Here is an 18,434-nt window from a genome sequence, read left to right as displayed (position 1 = left end):
TTTCATTTATTTGAGTCTTAATTTTTTTCTTTTTAAATATTTTATTTATTTATTTTTAGAGAGGGGAATGGAGGGAGAGAGGGAGAGAAACACTGATGTGTGAAACATCAATCAGCTGCTTCACTCATGCCCCCAGCTGAGGACCTGGCCCCCCAACCCAGGCACGTGCCCTGACTGGGAATCAAACCAGTGACCTTTCGGTTTGTGGGACAACAACCAATCCACTGAGCCACACCAGTTAGGGTTTCTTTAATTTCTTTCAATGCTGTTTTGCAGTTTTCAATGTAAAAACCCTGATTTTTTTGGTTAAATTTATTCCCATGTATTTATTCTTTTCCATGCTATTATAAATAGAATCACTTTCTTAATTTCATTTTGGATACTATAAGTGCTTTATAAACTAGCATTCATTTCTATTTGTATAGAATTACAACTGATTCTATATATTGATATTCTTACTGTACTTTTACTTTTCATATCCCTAATAACTAACTATACCAAGTATTTTTTCATGTACATATAATCTTGATTAAATGTCTATTCAAATCTTTTTTCCATTTTTAAAACTGGGATGTTTGTCTTCTCATTATTGACTTGTGATTAAATTAAATATTCCTAGATACATGTTCCTTTGTTGGATATATGTATTGTAAATCTTTTCTCCTAAATCTGTGGCTTATTTTTAATTTTTATAACTGTGTGATCAATTTGGTGATGATTTTTGTATATGTTTTGAGACATAGGGGCAGACTAATTTTTGGGGAGGGGTTAGGGGTTTGGTTAGTCAATTGTTCCAGCACCACTTGTTAAAGAGATTTTCCATTATCCATGCAATTGCCTTGTATATTTGGTGAGAATCCATTAATCACATACCTGTAGGTCTATTTCTGAATTATTGAACTACATATCTATCTTTATGCCAATATCACACAGCTTTGATTATAATATCTTCATAATGAAGAAAGTAAGATCTTTCATTTTATTCTTTTAAAAAATCTTTTAGACTATACTAGGCCCTTTGCAATTTTGTAAAAAAAAAAAAAAAGAAAAGAAAAAGAAAAATATTAGACTCAAATTGTCAATCCCTACAAAAAATCTTGCAAAGGTTTTGTCTGGGATTGTGATGAATTTCTACATCAATTTGGAAAGAAATAAAATCTTAACAACATTTGGTCTCCTGATCCATGAATACATCTTTCAGTGCATCTTTCTATTTATTTAGGTCTTCTTTAACATTGCTAGTCAATGATTTGTAGTTTTCAGTCTGTAGAAAAGTTTTACACATCTTTTTTCAAATTTATCCCAAGACACATCATCTTTCTGATATTATGGCAAATGATATTTTTAATTTCAATTTTCAATAGTTTGCTTTCAGGATATACATTTTTTAATGTATTTACCTTGTATCCTATAACCTTACTAAATTTAAAATCTCTTATTAACTCTAGAGGTTTTGTGTAGATTCCATAAGATTTTGTGAATAGATGATCACATCCTCTGCAATAAAAGTAGGTTTCCTTCTTCTTTTCCAATCTTCAAGCCTTTTCTTTTCCTGAAGTTGCTCCACAAGCTAGACTTCAGTACAGGGCCGACTAGAAGTGGTAAGAGTAGACCTCAATGCCTTATTCCTGATCTGAGGGGAAAAGCATTTAGTTTTTTACTATTATGTTAATTGTAACTTTTTCATGTATGCTCTTTATCTGGTTGAGAAGGTTCCCTTCTAATCCTGACCTGATGAAAGTTTTTATCATGACTGGGTGTTGAATTTTGTCTAATGCCTTTTCTGTGTTTAGTGAAGTAATCATATAATTTTTCTTTACTAGTCTATTAAAATGGTAAATAACGTTCATTATTTTTACTAATCTAAGTTTGTATTCTTTGGATAAATCGCAACTGGTCATGACGCAATATTCATTTTTACATTTTGTTGATTCAATTTTCTAATATCTCAAGAAGTTTAGTGCCCATGTTCATTAAAGAAATTGATCTGTAGACTTAACATGATGGCTTTGTTAAGTTTTGTTACCCTCATAGAAAAAAACAGAGAAGTACTTCTACATTTTCTATTTTGTGGAAAAATTACCAAAAAATTACAAAATTCCATTTTGTTAGACTTCAGTGAATTCCAAGACCTCTCTTTGAGAGTAGGATTTTAATAACAAATCCAACTTCTTTAATAGATCTAGGCTATATTTTGTCTATTTTTTAATAAGCTTTGGTGTTTTCTGTCTTTCAAGAAATTTGTACATTTCATTTAAGTTGCTGAATTTATGAGCATAAAGTTATTAATATATTATTCCCTTACTATCATCTTAATCATTGTAGCAACTGTGTGATATTCTTTCTCTTCTGACTTCTTTATTTCCTGATTTATCTTTTGAATTAATAAAGTTTATGTTTCTATCTTATGTCTCATATAGGCTCATTATGCAAACCTCTGTGGTATTTTAATTTATTTTTATTTAGGGTTGCTTTACGGTTTATAGTATATACACTAAAACTTATTACACTCTACCTTCAAGAAAGATTAAAAAGCTTCAAAAAATATTAATAAAACTTCAAGTAATATTATATTAATAAAAATGCATGTATAGCATGAAAGCCTTACAACTATGTACTTATAATTCCACTTGCTAATAAATAAAAATGGACAAGTAAAAAAATAAACTTTGGAATTAAGTCTCTGCTAAAAAGAGAAAGTATACTCATTTATTTTGGCACAGTGACCGTATTAAGTTAAGGATACTAAAGAATTCCCAGAGACTAGAGATTCTGGATATATGCAGGCCCCTATGTTCTCACATGGATCAACAGGAACAAGTGACGAGAACAGTAAATTACATAGGGGCTACAAAAGCATCCCATGACTGGTAAAGTATCGTATAAAACATAAACTATTACTTTATTCTAATGGAAAAACACAAATTATTCAACATTAATAATTATCATTTGATAAAATGGTTTGGGTATGACTTTCCTAAGCACTTGTTTGCACAAAGGTAAGTAATTTTTATGGGGGGGGGGGCTTTAAAAAAACTTGTAGCCCTCAACCATTGTGTAAGAATTAATGTTTTCTTTCCCCCAAGGACCTGAAGTTGAATGATGGGGTCACAGATGTTGATAAAGTGCAGTTGAAGGGGACAGAAATGTGATGCCCTTTTTCATGGGAATTCTGACTACATATCAGCCTTCTTCAAACCTACCATGCACTGAACCATCTCAAGGACTTGCTACAAAGCAGATTGCAGGGCAACACGGAGTTTCTAATTTAATAGTCTAAGGTAGGTCCTAAGAATTCATACTCTACAAAGTTCTCAGGTGATGCTGATGCTATTGATTTAGAGATCATACTTTGAGAAACATTGCCATAAAGGCCACAGCACAGAAAGGAATGAAAGGTAAAACCTGTCTAGCAGATATCATCAATCTTAGATGTCCTGAAGTTATGTACTAAAGCTCTGTATGTGCATATGCACATTATTTTAAGAGAGTGCATCTGTTTCAATTTTTCAATTTTCAAAGGTGTCAATCATCCAAAAAAGGTTAAAAACCAGTTGTTTGCAAATTTATTTTTTAAAAATAGGCTTTACTAGTAATTTTGCTGAATTATTAAGGAACTCCCTGATGTAAAAACTTAGACAGTGTTAATATTCAGAATGTTAGGACATACTGAAATGTATAGCCAATACATACACTGGCTTTACAAGGGGTACTATTAAAATAATTTTTAAAGAAATGATAGCTTATTAATTTCTACAAAACTATAATTCCTTTAGTGATTATTCAACAAGAAAGATGAAATAATTTGATATTGCCTCTTCTCAATTTCTATTGTATATTTTAATTATTTAAAGCCTTAATTCTAAAACGTAAAATAGGAATAATAGTATTTTACAATATAGTTACCTCTGATAACAAACAAATTGTAAGTATTGTGACTTTTTACAAAAAAATGTTTTAGTGGATCACCAGAAACCATCAATAAAACAGAAAGTCATAATTTTCTCTAGGAAAATTTCTACTCCAATCATTTTAGACACGGTAAAGAAAGTAACAGGTACTGAACTATTTCCTAAATACATTAAATCATATCACATACTACAGAACCTGTCACATTCAAATGTAATAAAACATTAAATTTTTATTCTGAAATAAATAGGATAGTACTAGATTCACAATTTTTGGTAACTCTTTAGAAAGTAAATGTCAGAAACTATTATACTGATTTTCTCTTAGTGAAAGTCAGCCTAATCTCATCTGAGTTTCAGCAAACATCCCAAAATATTTCCAAAAACACTATCTGTGATGTAATATAAACATGTTTTGCAAAACACATTTTTCATCTTTTGAAAGAAATTTAACAAATTCATTTTCATGCAAATTATAAAAATGTTTTAAAATGAGTGATATTTTGGAGGCTGCATTTTAAAGTGTAATATATAGTACTTAATTTAATAAGTTAATAATGAGATTGTCTAAACCCTACATTAACATATTTTAATTAAGAAGTAAGTCATCAGGTCCTGTTGTTATGACAAATACCGTAAAGGGTAAAGGTAAGAGGAAGAAAAATTATAAAAAATTAAATATCTATTACCTGTTTCTAAAACATCATCCTTTGCCTTAATCAAGAAAAGTACTTCTTATGACAAAGTCTATTTAGTTCTTTGTTATCTTTCAATATGATCTAATATAAGCCACATTAATTACAATCATAGAAAATAACTTATTCATATTTTTCAAATGTTACACTAAAGGTCACCCAGATGGTTAACAGAAGCATTAAAAAAATAGGTTTGCCAACTACCTTTTATACTCTTCATTATTAATATCATATAGAACCCTACTGAACTACTCCTCTATTCCATGCCCTAACCACCTCTTGAGATGAAGAGTGTAACCAACATGATAACCCTACATCTATAAAGTCATTTTGCACAATGCTACCAGACAAATGCTCTAAAAGTTGTTTTTTAACATAATAAAATCCCCTAAAGTAACAATAACAAAACCAAGTAACATTTATAAGGTACTGGCTATGAGACAAGCACTTTACCCATGATTTTAATTTAATTCTCACAACAATCCCATGAGGTAGGTACCTTGACTGTTACAATTTACAAAGGAGAAAAGTAATGTTTAGAGAGGTTTAAGTGACCTTTTGAGGCCACATTTGTAGCCATTTTGCTACATTATTTCTACATAAAAACATCCTTATTGCCTACAGTAAGTAACCAAAACTTTTTTCTTTGGCTTTAAAGACCTCAAATTTTAATCTAACCTCAATTTTACACTTCACTGTATACCAGTTCCACTTGACTTACTGTTCTCTTCTATGTGTCATATATTATTGTTATTCTCCATTATTTTATACCATACATTTTACCCTTACAAAGCATTTAGTTCATTTTTAAGAAATAGACTGTCGTTGGTATTTACCTTTGATATAAATTTGAAATAATTTACATTTATTGTGGCAACTAGACCTGCCTTGGTTCAAATCCTGATTCATGCAGATTTAACACTGCTCTGCCCCAGGTTTCATACAGTACAATGGGGATAGTAATACCATCTAGTAGTTTCAATGTGGTGATTAAATGAGTTAAAGTACTTCAAGAGCTCTCGGACTTCTTTCCCACTCGTTTCTTCAGTGTGTTAAAGAGCTTTCATGATTGATAATATGCCTACTTTAAATTAAAAATAAATTATGTATAATTTGTAGTAAAATACAGTACTATAGTATTTTGATAACCACAGTTGATTAACAGCAAAAGAAATCTATATACAAAGGAAAAACTATTGAACACAATAAAGCTGAGATATTTTTCAAGGTAAAGGAAAAATGAACATAAGCTTCTTTGAGTGGGTCATTTGTATTTGTGGTAAAGAATTGGATATCATGATGGACTGAAAGTTTATGCGTAGGGGCACCAAATATTCCCTGTAAAAAGTTTCAGAGGTCTGCTAAATATGTAAATATGTAGGGGCTTCAAATGTTCTTTGTAAGAAGTAGCAAGGACTTGCTAAAAAGCCTTGGAAAGAAGAATGTAGGGAGGAGTGTTGTGGCTTGTTTATATAAGCTAAAAGCACCTCAGCCTCTATTACCTTCCTTTTACTTGTGTCTTGTTTGTAACATTTGTGAAAGTTATACTTTACAGAATATCTAGTCCTTTGAGGATAAATTGCTTCACAAAGAATTCGTCGCTGGCTGGAGAGCTATGCTGCCCCCGACATAACCTTATAGCCTTGTGAATTTCTGTTCTTGTTATTGCCAAGACATTCCTGCAGTCCTGCCCAGCCCCCTCTTCCTAAGGCTGTTTCCCGCCAAAGAAGAAACAGCGAGACTCCAGCAGTATAAATACCCAGCTTTTAAGCCCCATTATAGGTACGAGCGTGTTAGAGACCAGCTCAGGGTCTGCCGGACTGGCCTGGCCAGCAAATAAAATCCTTTGCTTACTTTATACACCGCTCTAGAGTGTTCATTCTCGCCTATGTAGCCGTAACATATGTACCCCAAAATTCATATATTGAAGCACTAATGCCTGATATGACGATTTTGTAAACAAGATTTTCAGAGGTAATTAGGTCATCGGGGTGGGGTTCTCATGATGGGATTAGTACACTCTTCAGAAGATACAGGAGAGATCCTGGTTCCTCCTCTTTCATTTCTGCTGTGTCCTCAGACACTGGATCTATTGGCAACTTGATTTTGGATTTCCCAGCCTCCAGAACGGTGAGAATTAAACGTTTGTTGTTTAAGCCACCCAGTCTATGATAATTTGTTATAGCAGCCCAAACTGACTAAAATAGAAAACATTTTTATATTAGTGAGTAAGATACAGAAAGGCTATATTTTATATTTAAACAGAGCGGACTTTCAGGTTGACTGTCAGAGGTTTCTCTATATTGAAGTAAACAGCTTTTGTCTTTCCAAATTTCTCGAGAGCCATAGTGAAATCTTTTCCAGGTGCTAAGTTCTGGAAAATTTATATTCTCCAAATAGCTAGTCAATCCACTTTTTAGATTTGTGTCTACCCAATACATCTGAAACACATGCATTTTACTATCATTTAAAATGGTCCAATTATTCAGCAAGAGATGTGGTGATTTTCCTTTTTTCTGCTAAAAGTACCCTGATTTTCTACTGGGTACCCATCCTTCCATTTCTTGCATGTATGTATGACAGATGGGGCTGAATCTGTCTTCAGCTCCTGGGAGAAGAACCTGACTGAAACCCTACCCAATGAGAGTTGTGCACACCCTACCCACAGCAGCAAAATGAGACTAGGCATAAAACACAAGCCAAGCAGATTGGATCAAAGCTAATCCCAAGATTTTTACTTGAGCTATGAGGAGACAGGTATTCTTTCTGTTCACTTGGAGCTCAGAGGATGTAAGACTCAGGCTGCTAGAATTCCATAATGTATAGAAGACCTGCCCCAACATGGATCTCACACACACACACACACACACACACACACACACACACACACAATATGACTAGATAGGTAGATAAATAATATAAGCTGAGATCCTTTTGACAATTTTAAGCTCCTGTACTAAGCTAACTTAATGGACTTAATGCTAGATACCTTGGATTCTTCAGTTACATCAGCCAATTAATTCCAATACAGCTTAAGCTAGTTTAACTTGTTTTCTATTACTATTAACTATAAGACGTCTGACACAGCTATACACAATGGAAGAGTCACTTATAAAATTAAATAAAAACACATATATTTAGTACAGGCTTACCTTTTGGTTTAATAAAGCACTTGCCAATTTTTGCACTTCTGAACTCAATAAGGTAGTTCCTCTGATGACTTTGCTGAGAGCAGCAAGAGACTGATGAACACTTTGGACTAAGCGGATGGCATTAAATTGTTCAAGAATGATGAATGATAATATTGGAGATCCTTGTCGATCATTAGGAGGAGACACTTTCTGATGAATCAGGTTTGAATTCTAAAAGAATAATATATCATTTTATCAGAAAGTAACATAAATCACTGATATATTAAAATACTTAAAGGTTACTAAAACCTTTTGTTCTTCTAATCTGTTTTGATATACTCTTGTTTCTAAATGGCCAAATTTATGAACTCTCTAAATACACACAAAGGGAATTCTGAAGTTCACCAATATTAAAGTGATAAGGGAGTGGGAATTGAGAATAGAAGGTGGGAATTTAGAAAGGAGAGCTATACCGAGAACCAGTAGCCAACCTAGTAGAAAAAAATGAAAGAATGGCACCTTATAATAAGCCAATGCAAAGAGAAAATAGTTACAATATCAGTCTACTACTATAAAGAGAGCAGAATAGCCTTGAAATAAAATGTAAATGGACGTTTAATATGAAAATTAGCTGCATACAGGAGTGGGTAAAAGTAGGTTTACAGTTGTGAGTACACAAAACAGAGTTTATTCTTGCATTATTTATAAATTATTTCATTATTTATTTGTATTACAACTATAAACCTACTTTTTCCCACCTCTGTGTATATTGGAAAACCACACTACAGATCTTGTACTCAAGACCAGTATAGATTAGTATTTATTTTTACATCTTCACAGAAGCTCTGACATATGGAATTTCTAGGGCCTCTCAAATTAAAAAAATAAAAATAAAAAACCCTCGAGGCATCTCATTTTCTAAACAGTGGCTAGAAAGGGAAAGTATTACCTCTAATAGTTTTCTAAAATTGTCAAGAAACTGTCAAGAGACAAAACTGGGAAGTCCTGTTCTCTTACCTACTACCCATTATCCCAATTTTCTCTATAGTCTGCTTACAATCCTAGTTAAGTTTCCCTTCTCTTTGTTCTAATAGCTATCGCATTCATGTGTGCTATGAAGCATTGACTCTTTTTCATCTATTTAGCATGATAAATTATTTAATAATATGATGATCTACTATGGCTACTGCCATTAAATAAATCATCATTAAATAAACTTTATGGGCATAAGATCATAGGGTCTAGAGATGCGTAGTAAGTGTAAAATAGAAGCGGGATTTCAAAGGATTAATAAAAAAAGAAAGTAAAATATCAAATTAATATTTTTATATTAATTGCATGTTGAAGTGATAATATTCAGGATATATCAGGTTAAAGAAAATGTATTAAAATTAACATCACTGCCTCCTTTGTACTTATTTAAATGTGGCTACTGGAATATCTAAAATATATATTTGGCTCCCTTTTGTGTTTCACATTATATTTCTATTGCACAGTGGTCTACTGACTAGCAGGTAAAGGGCTTTAAGTTCAGCAATAACAGAACAGGAAAAAAAACGGAATACAGTTGAGTCTCAAAAAGTAAATGATTAATAAAAGATGACAAATTTGTAAAGAAAGAATTAAAAATAGTAAGACAAAGTGTTTATAACCCATGATAAAAGTTATAAGTGGGAAAAATATAACACAGCAGAAGACAGTCAAGTATTGTAACATTTTTATAACAATCTACTCCCTATAGACCGTCACCAAATTTTAATAAAAAGTAATGTGAAATAACCCTAACTATATAAATAAATGTAGATATTCTACATGTTCTAGAAAGATGAAGATTTACAGCAGTAGTAACAAGTTAATGTTACATAATTTTAGACAAACATCAAATTAAGTATTATTTATAATTCAAATATAGCTAAATCATGAGTAAATTACAACATCTAAACTGTATAATTTTAGTGAAACTACTGAGGCAGGACAGTCATATTTTAGTCAATTAATTATTTTTAAAAAAGCTTTTTAAAAAATGAGTAAATACAATTGACCAAATCATGTACTTTTAAAAAATAGCTCTGACATTTTACAGTTCATGTTGTCATTAAAAAACAAGTGTATTCAGAGAAAATCTTACCTGATTATGAAGTTGCTGGAGGAAAAGATTACAGGATATTTAAAAATTTAACCTTTATGCAAGGAATACCTTCTAGACAAGAAAAACTAGTCCAGTCTGGTGCAATTTAGGTGTGAACCCAGAAATTTTGAGTTTTAACTGAAACAGTTTTCTAAGTGGGATGCTATTTCAGGCAAGTAAAATGGATGACACTTCAAAGTATAGATCTAAATGTATCTACCACAGTTCAAATATCCTCTTTGAGCTCCACCCTGTGTATCCACCTGTTAGATATCCTAAATTAAACTTCTGATCATCTCTGAGGCATCATGGCCTCCTCCACTCCTACCATTGGAGAAGTTGTACCCTTTGCAGTTTTCCCTGTTTCAGTACATGGTGCCGTCTCCACCCAATCATTCAATACAGAAAACCAACACATTTCTTAACTCCCACATCCAAATCCATGTTCAGGTTCTTTCAGTAGTACTTCCAACAGGTAATTTCTCTGTCTGCTCTACCACCATATTCTGAGCCGCCATCAACTCTTACCTGAACTACTCAAGAGCCTCCTGCTTATTCTCCTTACTTTCTCTTCATCTCATTCAAAACTCATGTCTGCACGATAGCCAGATAAAGCTTATGAAATGATCAACAGATGGTGGCAACTTGAAGTTTAAGGCTCTTTCATGGCTTCCCATTGTACTTGGAATAAAATACAAACTCCTTACTCTATCTTAATCATTCCCCTTGTCTCATTCCACACTATCCTTTAATCCCTATACCCAAATCCAACAGATTTCAGATTTATTCAGTGACCAAGCTTTTTCTCTTCTTGAGGAATTTGTGCATGATGTCCACTCTGCTTAGAATGGCCTTCCCCTCCAACTCTGTCTGGTTAGCATCATCTCATTGCTTGCTTCTCAGATTCAGTTTCACCTTGCAGGCAAGCTATTCCCTAACTATCCAGTCCAAAATAAGTCTTTTCTCTTTTCCTTTAATAATGGCATTATATACCATGGCAAATAATCTCATAATTCAAATATGTTTTTTACATTGAAAATATAACATCATAAAATAAAAGTTTTATTTTGGGAAAGAAAATTATAATATTTTTCAATTAGAAATTCAATTCTTATGTTGCTTTGAATAAAGAAATAACTAGTAAATAGGAAATAAAGAAAAAGTGAATTTTCAACAGATTACTAAAAAGGGGTTCATGTACTAAACTAAAGACGAAAATAGGAGCTAGACTGATCCTTTCTTACATGTATCATTTCTGTAAATCTTTCAACATCTTATACTTGAAAATTGGTGCTCCTGCCCCAAAATTGCTTCAATGTTCCTATGATATTTTACTCTAACTAGGCACCGCCTTTTTCCTTTGTATGTAGGAACTGAGGAGTGAGCAGATGTGTTATGTGTGGCATGAATCCAACAGCAGAGAGCTAGTAATGGACTATATACCTACATCCCAACTGAGAAAAGAGAAGAGTTAAAAAATTTAAAAGTTAATTAATGAGGTTCTAATATTGGGATGGATTTTAGGAGGCAAATAATTTATATAAATATAGATATATAGATATATATCTTTGAAGTCCCTTCTGTGCTCTTTATATAATGACAGAAAAAAATTCTCCTGAGTTACAAAAGAGGTATCCGTATGTATTAACAAAAAGGGTAGCAGTGAAAGGGTTGGGGCAACAATCCAATATGATAGGCATGATGGAGAGAAGCAGGTAAGGCAAGAAAGACTAAACTAGATATTCCAGAAAATGTCATACTGTGGGAAAAGTCAACTTCAGGAATTTTAGGAATCGTCCACATTTAAAAGAATACAGTCCAAAGGAAAGGGAGTTAGCAGATGATCACATACTAAGCAATGTGAGCTGTCACTTGCAACTTCACAAATGTTCATTAAAAAGACAAGATTCAGCACATGCTACTGCAAAACATGACACTTTGGTATACTGAGTATTTGAAATTGAAGGAATTTGAAAAACTACAAGTGCAGAAAGAAATCGCTTGACCTTTCTGTGAGGCACATCATAAGACTCTCATATGTGAGATGTGCCCACTCAGGCCTGAGAAAGGAACATCCTTTTCTCTGAAGATAGAGGTATGTGTTGAGAGGAATCTAAACAAGCAGGCCTTGCTAAGTCTCCCCAGTGTACTCCTTTTAGTTTATACCTCCTTTGTCCTATCATATTTTTCCATGACTTTATGTGCTTCATCAAACCTGGCAAAAAAAATGCTCAGGTTTAACTACTTCTTCGGGTCTTCATTTCCTTATGAAAGCTCTCATGTCACATAAAACTTAATAGTAAATAAATTTGTAGGCTTTTTCTCTTGCTAATCTGTCTTTTGTAACAGAGACCCAGCTGAGGACCTAAAAGTGTAGAAGAAAAAAGACATTTCTCCTCTTTCATATTACAGAATAGTATCACTGGATTTCTTGTGAAATATACAGACAGAAGTTTTACCTTAAGGCCTAACATGAGATAAAGACAATAATAATCAATGAAAATTCAGAAATAATGACAGAAAAAATTATAAGAAATTAAGGTGACAAAATCATGGAGTAGACTTCAATCTTGTAATTCAGAAGGAAGGAAAGTCACTAACAGATACCTGGATTATGTCTCTAAAATGATAAGAGGAGATCTTTGCAATAATTAGGATTCCTTTTACAATAGGTTTTACTATTTAGTAAGAGATAAACTCAATTATTCAAATCATTCAATTTCTATCTTATTCTCCAAATGAAGACTTTGAAAATTTTACATTATTATTCTCAGAATGACTGCAATATATAATATCCATACATATGAATATACATGTGCAAGTATATATAAACACATTTTAAGAATTCCATGAAAAATCAGCAGAAAATTAAAAACAGCTAATGTCATATTTTTTTAAAAGTTGCTGACAACTACAAGAAACTGAGTCTTGACAAGGAGACTATTACCCAAACATCAAGGCAAAAAATAAATTGTTAAAGAAATGAACATTTGTGTAAATTTGGTTATTAATGATAAGCAAAGGTTGGTTTTAAAAAAGATACGGTAAAGAATAATAACTTCAATTCCATGAAGAAGGGAAATCAGGGTCATGACTTCATGGTCAGAAATATGACAGAAGTATTTTTATAATATTACTAAACATATGAATTACAAAGTTATATTTTTTAATTCCAGAGAAATAAATCCTTATCCAATAGAAATAGCCATCATAATACCCTAATGGCTTTGCCTAATGAGCAAACAACTATTCTATTATCTACAGTATAAAAACAAGTTGAATCCAGTTGATAACTTGTTTTTCCTTAGTACTTTCATTCAATGGACCCACACTTCACCTTTAATAATAGTCACTGACTTTACAGAAAGAGAGAGGAGAGGTGTGAGCAAAAACATAGCAGGTGTAGAAGATGATACAGCACATGACCAGAACAAGACAAATTACAGTGGTGACACTGCTTCTTGGACTGATCTACTTCCACTACCATTACCTCCTCCATCTTGTACCAGGATATTGTATATATTAAGAACACATCAATGCAGAATTTTACCAACTTGGACTATTTGTAGATGAAACTGGAATAAAAAGATAGGGAGAAAAAAGGGGAAAAAAATCAGAAGGCTATCCCACTACCAACCTGGTTTAGTTTCCTCCAGAGATTCAGGACAGGAGAAAGTTCATTAGACCAGATTTCTCTATCAAATTTGCAACCAGCTGTTACTGATCTGCCCAAGATCCTCAACTGTGAAATAACCTAAATGAACAAAATAAATAGCAATAAATGGAAATGACTTCAGTCAAACAGAAATAGCATAGGTGCAAAAAGAGCTTTTTTTTTTTTAAAATGAAGACCAAATGTAAACAAATTTTAATCCTATTATCTGTTTAATTGGGTAATATTTTAATGATTTATATAAGTGATTAAAAAACAAAATAACTTAAAAACAGTATGGAAGCGCCTCAAAAAATTAAGAATAAAGTTACCATATGATCCAGGAACCCTTTTTCTGGGTATCTATCCAAATTTTTGAAAACATTTATTTGCAAAGAAATATGCACCCCTATGTTCATTGCAGCATTGTTCATGGTGGCCAAGACATGGAAACAGCCTTAGTGTCCTTCCATTAAATGACTAGATAAAGAAGATGTGACACATAAAAAAAAAAGAAAATATTGCCATTTGTAACAATGTGAATGGATCTTGAGAATATCATGCTCAGCAAAATAAGTCAGACAGAAGAAGTCAAGACCATATGATTTCACTAATATGTGGGATATAAAACTAAAATCAACAAATGAACAAGCAAACAAACAAACAAAAACTCACAGACACAGACAAAAGTATGGTGGTGACCAGAGGGATGAGGATGGGGGTAGTAAAGGGTAAAAGGAGTCAAATATATGGTGATGGAAGAACATTTCACTTTGGGTGGTGGACACACAATGCAATATACAGATGATGTACCATAGAATTGTACACTTGAAACATATAAATTGATAATTTTATTATTAGTGTCACTCCAATTACAGTAATTTAATGAAAAACAAAATAATATAGTATAATGGCTCTAATTTGAAATGCTGTTTCTTTAGCCAGAAAACTCTAATTATCCATTATTTATAACCTCCTACTGTCTCTATTTGCTCATTTCTGAAATCCAGAATTTTTTTTCAGTTTGATTGGTTTAAATTTCATAATTTTAAAATGCTGATAAACTAAAGATTTTTTAAAAAGATAAAATGATAGGAAATATAGTAAATATCATAGCAAACTGTATAAATAGTAAAACAATTTTAAATAATAACTAGTTGAAAAAAACATCAAAAACCATAAGTTTTAAGTCTCTATATTAAGTTGGTGTCAATTTTTCCTCTACACATAAGACTTACATGAAAGAAGTATAGATCAATTAGTTAAAACAAGGCAAAGTAAAAAATTGTTTAGAGCTTTAGCTTCTCTGACTTTCTTTTTTATCATTATCATCAAAATCAATTCACTCACATTTTCTAAAATAGTGTTTAATGATTCCCATTTTACTACATTAATAAAAATTCAATTTCTGTTGCTAAGAATGATCCAGAATATTACCAAGTAGGCTAAATATTTTATTATAGATACTGAGGTGTGTATATAAAAATCAGTGAGGTATCCACAGATTATTCTTCATCTATATGTCAACTAAGTATTAAATCTGTACTCTTTCACTGTTTATCAGACATAAAATAAATCCAAAAAGACAGGCATATGTTTTTCTAAACTAGTATTTGAAACATCAACATTTACAGCATGTTGTCTATGTTTCTGTTCTACTTTTTCAAAAATGTTGGTTGTTTTTCTTTTTTAACAGATTGGACTATGTTTCATATTTTGTTGGGTTCTTGTAGCACTAAAGTTTGTAATAAAATAAGGGCCATAAATCTTTCAAAATGAATGTACTACTTAATTGTTAAGAATCCACAATGGCGCTGTTAAACTCAGATACTTCTAGTTTTTGATTGGTTCTCTAATCTTGAAAAACCTGTGGTGATAGTGTTTCATTTTCTTTGTTTTTCTGATAAATTATTTTCATTTGCTCTAGCTGAACCCTACAACAGCGCCTAATTTATCAGTTTTGCTAGACCACAAAATATCACCAGTTGGTAGGTAAGAAGTGTTATTTTAACCCTGAGAACACTTTCTGTCACTTATTTGTGTTTTAAATTTGTCAAATGTGACAGAAAAAAAAAGATTGAAAAGAAATATCTGCAGGAAACTAGTTTTAAATATTTTTTATGTATGATGTTAAAAAACTATTATAAAAATAAAATTTTTACCAGCCCCCAAAAGGTCACAGTTTGTGTATTAGAAAAAGAACGCGACACAGGCTTCCCCAGAGGGGAGTCAGGAGGAAAGTGGATCTCTATCCGCTGGCAGAGACGGGACTCTACCAGGTGGCATTGACGCTGGAAGACGGGAGACAGCGTGCTGCTGAGCAAGTGAAAACGTAATTTTTCCTTCGTATTTTTCTCTTGTGAACTGCGGAGAGGGGGGAAAAGTTTGGGGGTGATCAGACGTTCTTGAGGAGCGCAGGCACAGAAGTGCGCTTGCCCACTCCCCAACCCTCCCCCTGGGTCGCACGGGAAGTGCCGTCATTCATTGGCCCAGGTGCGCAGGGCCACAAGTCCAGGTGCCCCTCGGACACACCCCAACAGACATAAGATCAGTGGATACATCTTCTAAGGCTAGAGAAATAAAGGAAAAAATAAACAAATGGGACTACATCAAACTAAAGAGTTTCTGCTCAGCTAAAGAAAACATCAGCAAGATGAAAAGGAAACCAACCATATGGGAAAACATATTTGCCAATGATATCAGAGAGAGGGGACTGGTCTCCAAAATATATAAAGAGCTTATACGACTGAACATCAAGAAAACAAACAACCCAATTAAAAAATGGGCAAAGGACCTGAACAAACACTTCTCCGAAGAGGACATACAGAAGGTCCATAGACACATGAAAAAATGCTCAACATCATTAGCCATCAGAGAGATGCAAATAAAAACCACAATGAGATACCACTATACACCAGTCAGAATGACCATCATCAACAAATCAACAAACAACAAGTGCTGGCGAGGATGTGGAGAAATGGGAACCCTACTGCACTGTTGGTGGGAATGCAGACTGGTGCAGCCACTATGGAAAACAGTATGGAATTCCCTCAAAAAACTAAAAATGGAACTGCCTTTTGAACCAGTGATTTCACTGCTAGGATTTTACCCGAAAAATCCTAAAACCCTAATTCAAAAGAACTTATGCACCCCTATGTTCATAGCAGCCCGGTTTACAATAGCCAAGTGCTGGAAACAGCCTAAGTGCCCATCTGTAGATGAGTGGATCAAAAAACTGTGGTATATTTACGCAATGGAATACTATGCAGCAGAAAGAAAGAAGGAACTCCTGCCATTTGCGACAACATGGATGGAACTGGAGAGAATTATGCTTAGTGAAATAAGCCAGGCAAAGAAAACAAAATACCATATGATATCACCTAATACAGGAAATTAAAGAACACAGACAAACAAACTAAATAGGCAACGACTAGAATAGTAGTCAGTAGGGGGGAGGGGGGAGGGAGAGAAGGGGGATAAGTAAGGGAAGGGTCTAGTCAAGGAACGTGTATAAATGACTCATGGACATGGACAACAGGGAGGGATATGATTGCGGGAGAAGGGGTGGGCTGGGTCGGGGGGAGCAATGGGGGGAAAATGGGACAACTGTAATTGAAAAACCAAAAGATAAAAGAAAAAAAGAAAAATAACGTGAGGCTGTTTTTCTTAATAAAAGTATCATAATATATTGTAATCTTTAATGAACAGAGAATATACAAAGGGAGTTCAAATAAACAATATAAACATTTTTATAATGAGAATAGGACTATAACATAACAATGGGCCATCTTTTGTTTTTACAAAATCTTACATATTTATGTTTTCTTACAGAGCACAGATAATAAAATGTTCCTTCCATTATTCATGTTTTAAACCAATTAAAAATACTTCATTCAATATAGTAATGCACCACTTAACAACAGGGATATGTTCTGAGAAATAAATTGTAAGGCAATTTGTCATTGTGTGAACATTACGGAGTGTACTTATATAAACCTAAATGGCATTTGTGGCCTGTCCTGAAAAAGTCCAGCCATTGTTAATGTACAAGAATAGTTTGTGAGACAGCAATGTAACCTGGCAGCCAAGGAGAGTGGACTGGAATGCGCATGTGTTAACAATTATGACTTCACTGTACTCTCAGTGGGAGTAGTAAACGCCATTGAGTGAGCATGTGTACTGTGTGGCCGTCGCATTCAAAATGACTGAGCAAGTAGAGCAATTAATTTGCATGGGATTTTGCATTAAGCCTGAACAGTCCTCTGTGGAAACTATTCGGTGATTCAGAAAGCTGCAGCTATGGGCAACTGGTCATTGGCAGCTTCATCACAACACGCCCACTCATACATCACATCTGGTGCAGTTTTTTTGCAAAACATCAAATCACACAGTTGACTCAGCCCCCCTACAGCCCAGCTATGGTGCCCTGTGACTTCTGGCTCTTCCCAAAACTAAAATCACCTTTGAAAGCGAAGAAATTTCAGACCATCGGTGAGATTCAGGAAAACACGAAAGGGCAGCTGATGGCAACTGGGAGAACTGTATGAGGTCCCAGGGTGCTACTTTGAAGGGGACTGAGGTGTTACTGTTCAATGTACAATGTTTCTTGAATCTTATGTCTTCCTCAATAAATGTCTCTATTTTGCACATTACATAGGTGGATACCTTCTGGACAGATCTTGTAGACTATACTCCTAGTATGTGTATATAAAAACCTAAAATGATATAGACTATTCCTCCTGGGCTACATACCTGTATAGCATGCTACTGTAAAAAATAACATGAGATTAAATGAAGCACAAGAGAAAACGATGCCATCAAGAGATGCACTAAACTAAGCCCTGGCTGCTGTGGCTCAGTGGACTGAGCATCAGCCTGCGAGCCAAGTGTCGCTGGTTCGATTCCCAGTCAGGGTACATG

General features: G+C 33.5%; 1 protein-coding gene across 1 annotated transcript in view; it reads right to left on the bottom strand.

The window, feature by feature from the left end:
* Window positions 1-18,434, bottom strand: part of LOC150019825 (cytoplasmic dynein 2 heavy chain 1-like) — a 287,287-nt gene that overhangs the window by 39,195 nt on the left and 229,658 nt on the right. Inside the window, exons 83-84 of the mRNA XM_090266701.1 lie at window positions 13,500-13,616; window positions 7,756-7,965 (exon numbers count right to left, since the gene is read on the bottom strand). Coding sequence (XP_090122827.1) covers window positions 7,756-7,965; window positions 13,500-13,616 — 327 coding nt within the window. The remainder of the gene's footprint in view (window positions 1-7,755; window positions 7,966-13,499; window positions 13,617-18,434) is intronic.

This window comes from Furipterus horrens, unplaced genomic scaffold (assembly GCF_987537825.1).
Source record: "Furipterus horrens unplaced genomic scaffold, mFurHor1.1.pri manual_scaffold_2, whole genome shotgun sequence".
NCBI lineage: Eukaryota > Metazoa > Chordata > Mammalia > Chiroptera > Furipteridae > Furipterus > Furipterus horrens.
The sequence above is the reverse complement of the archived record's forward strand: the minus strand, read 5'-3'. Positions and strand labels throughout refer to the sequence as shown.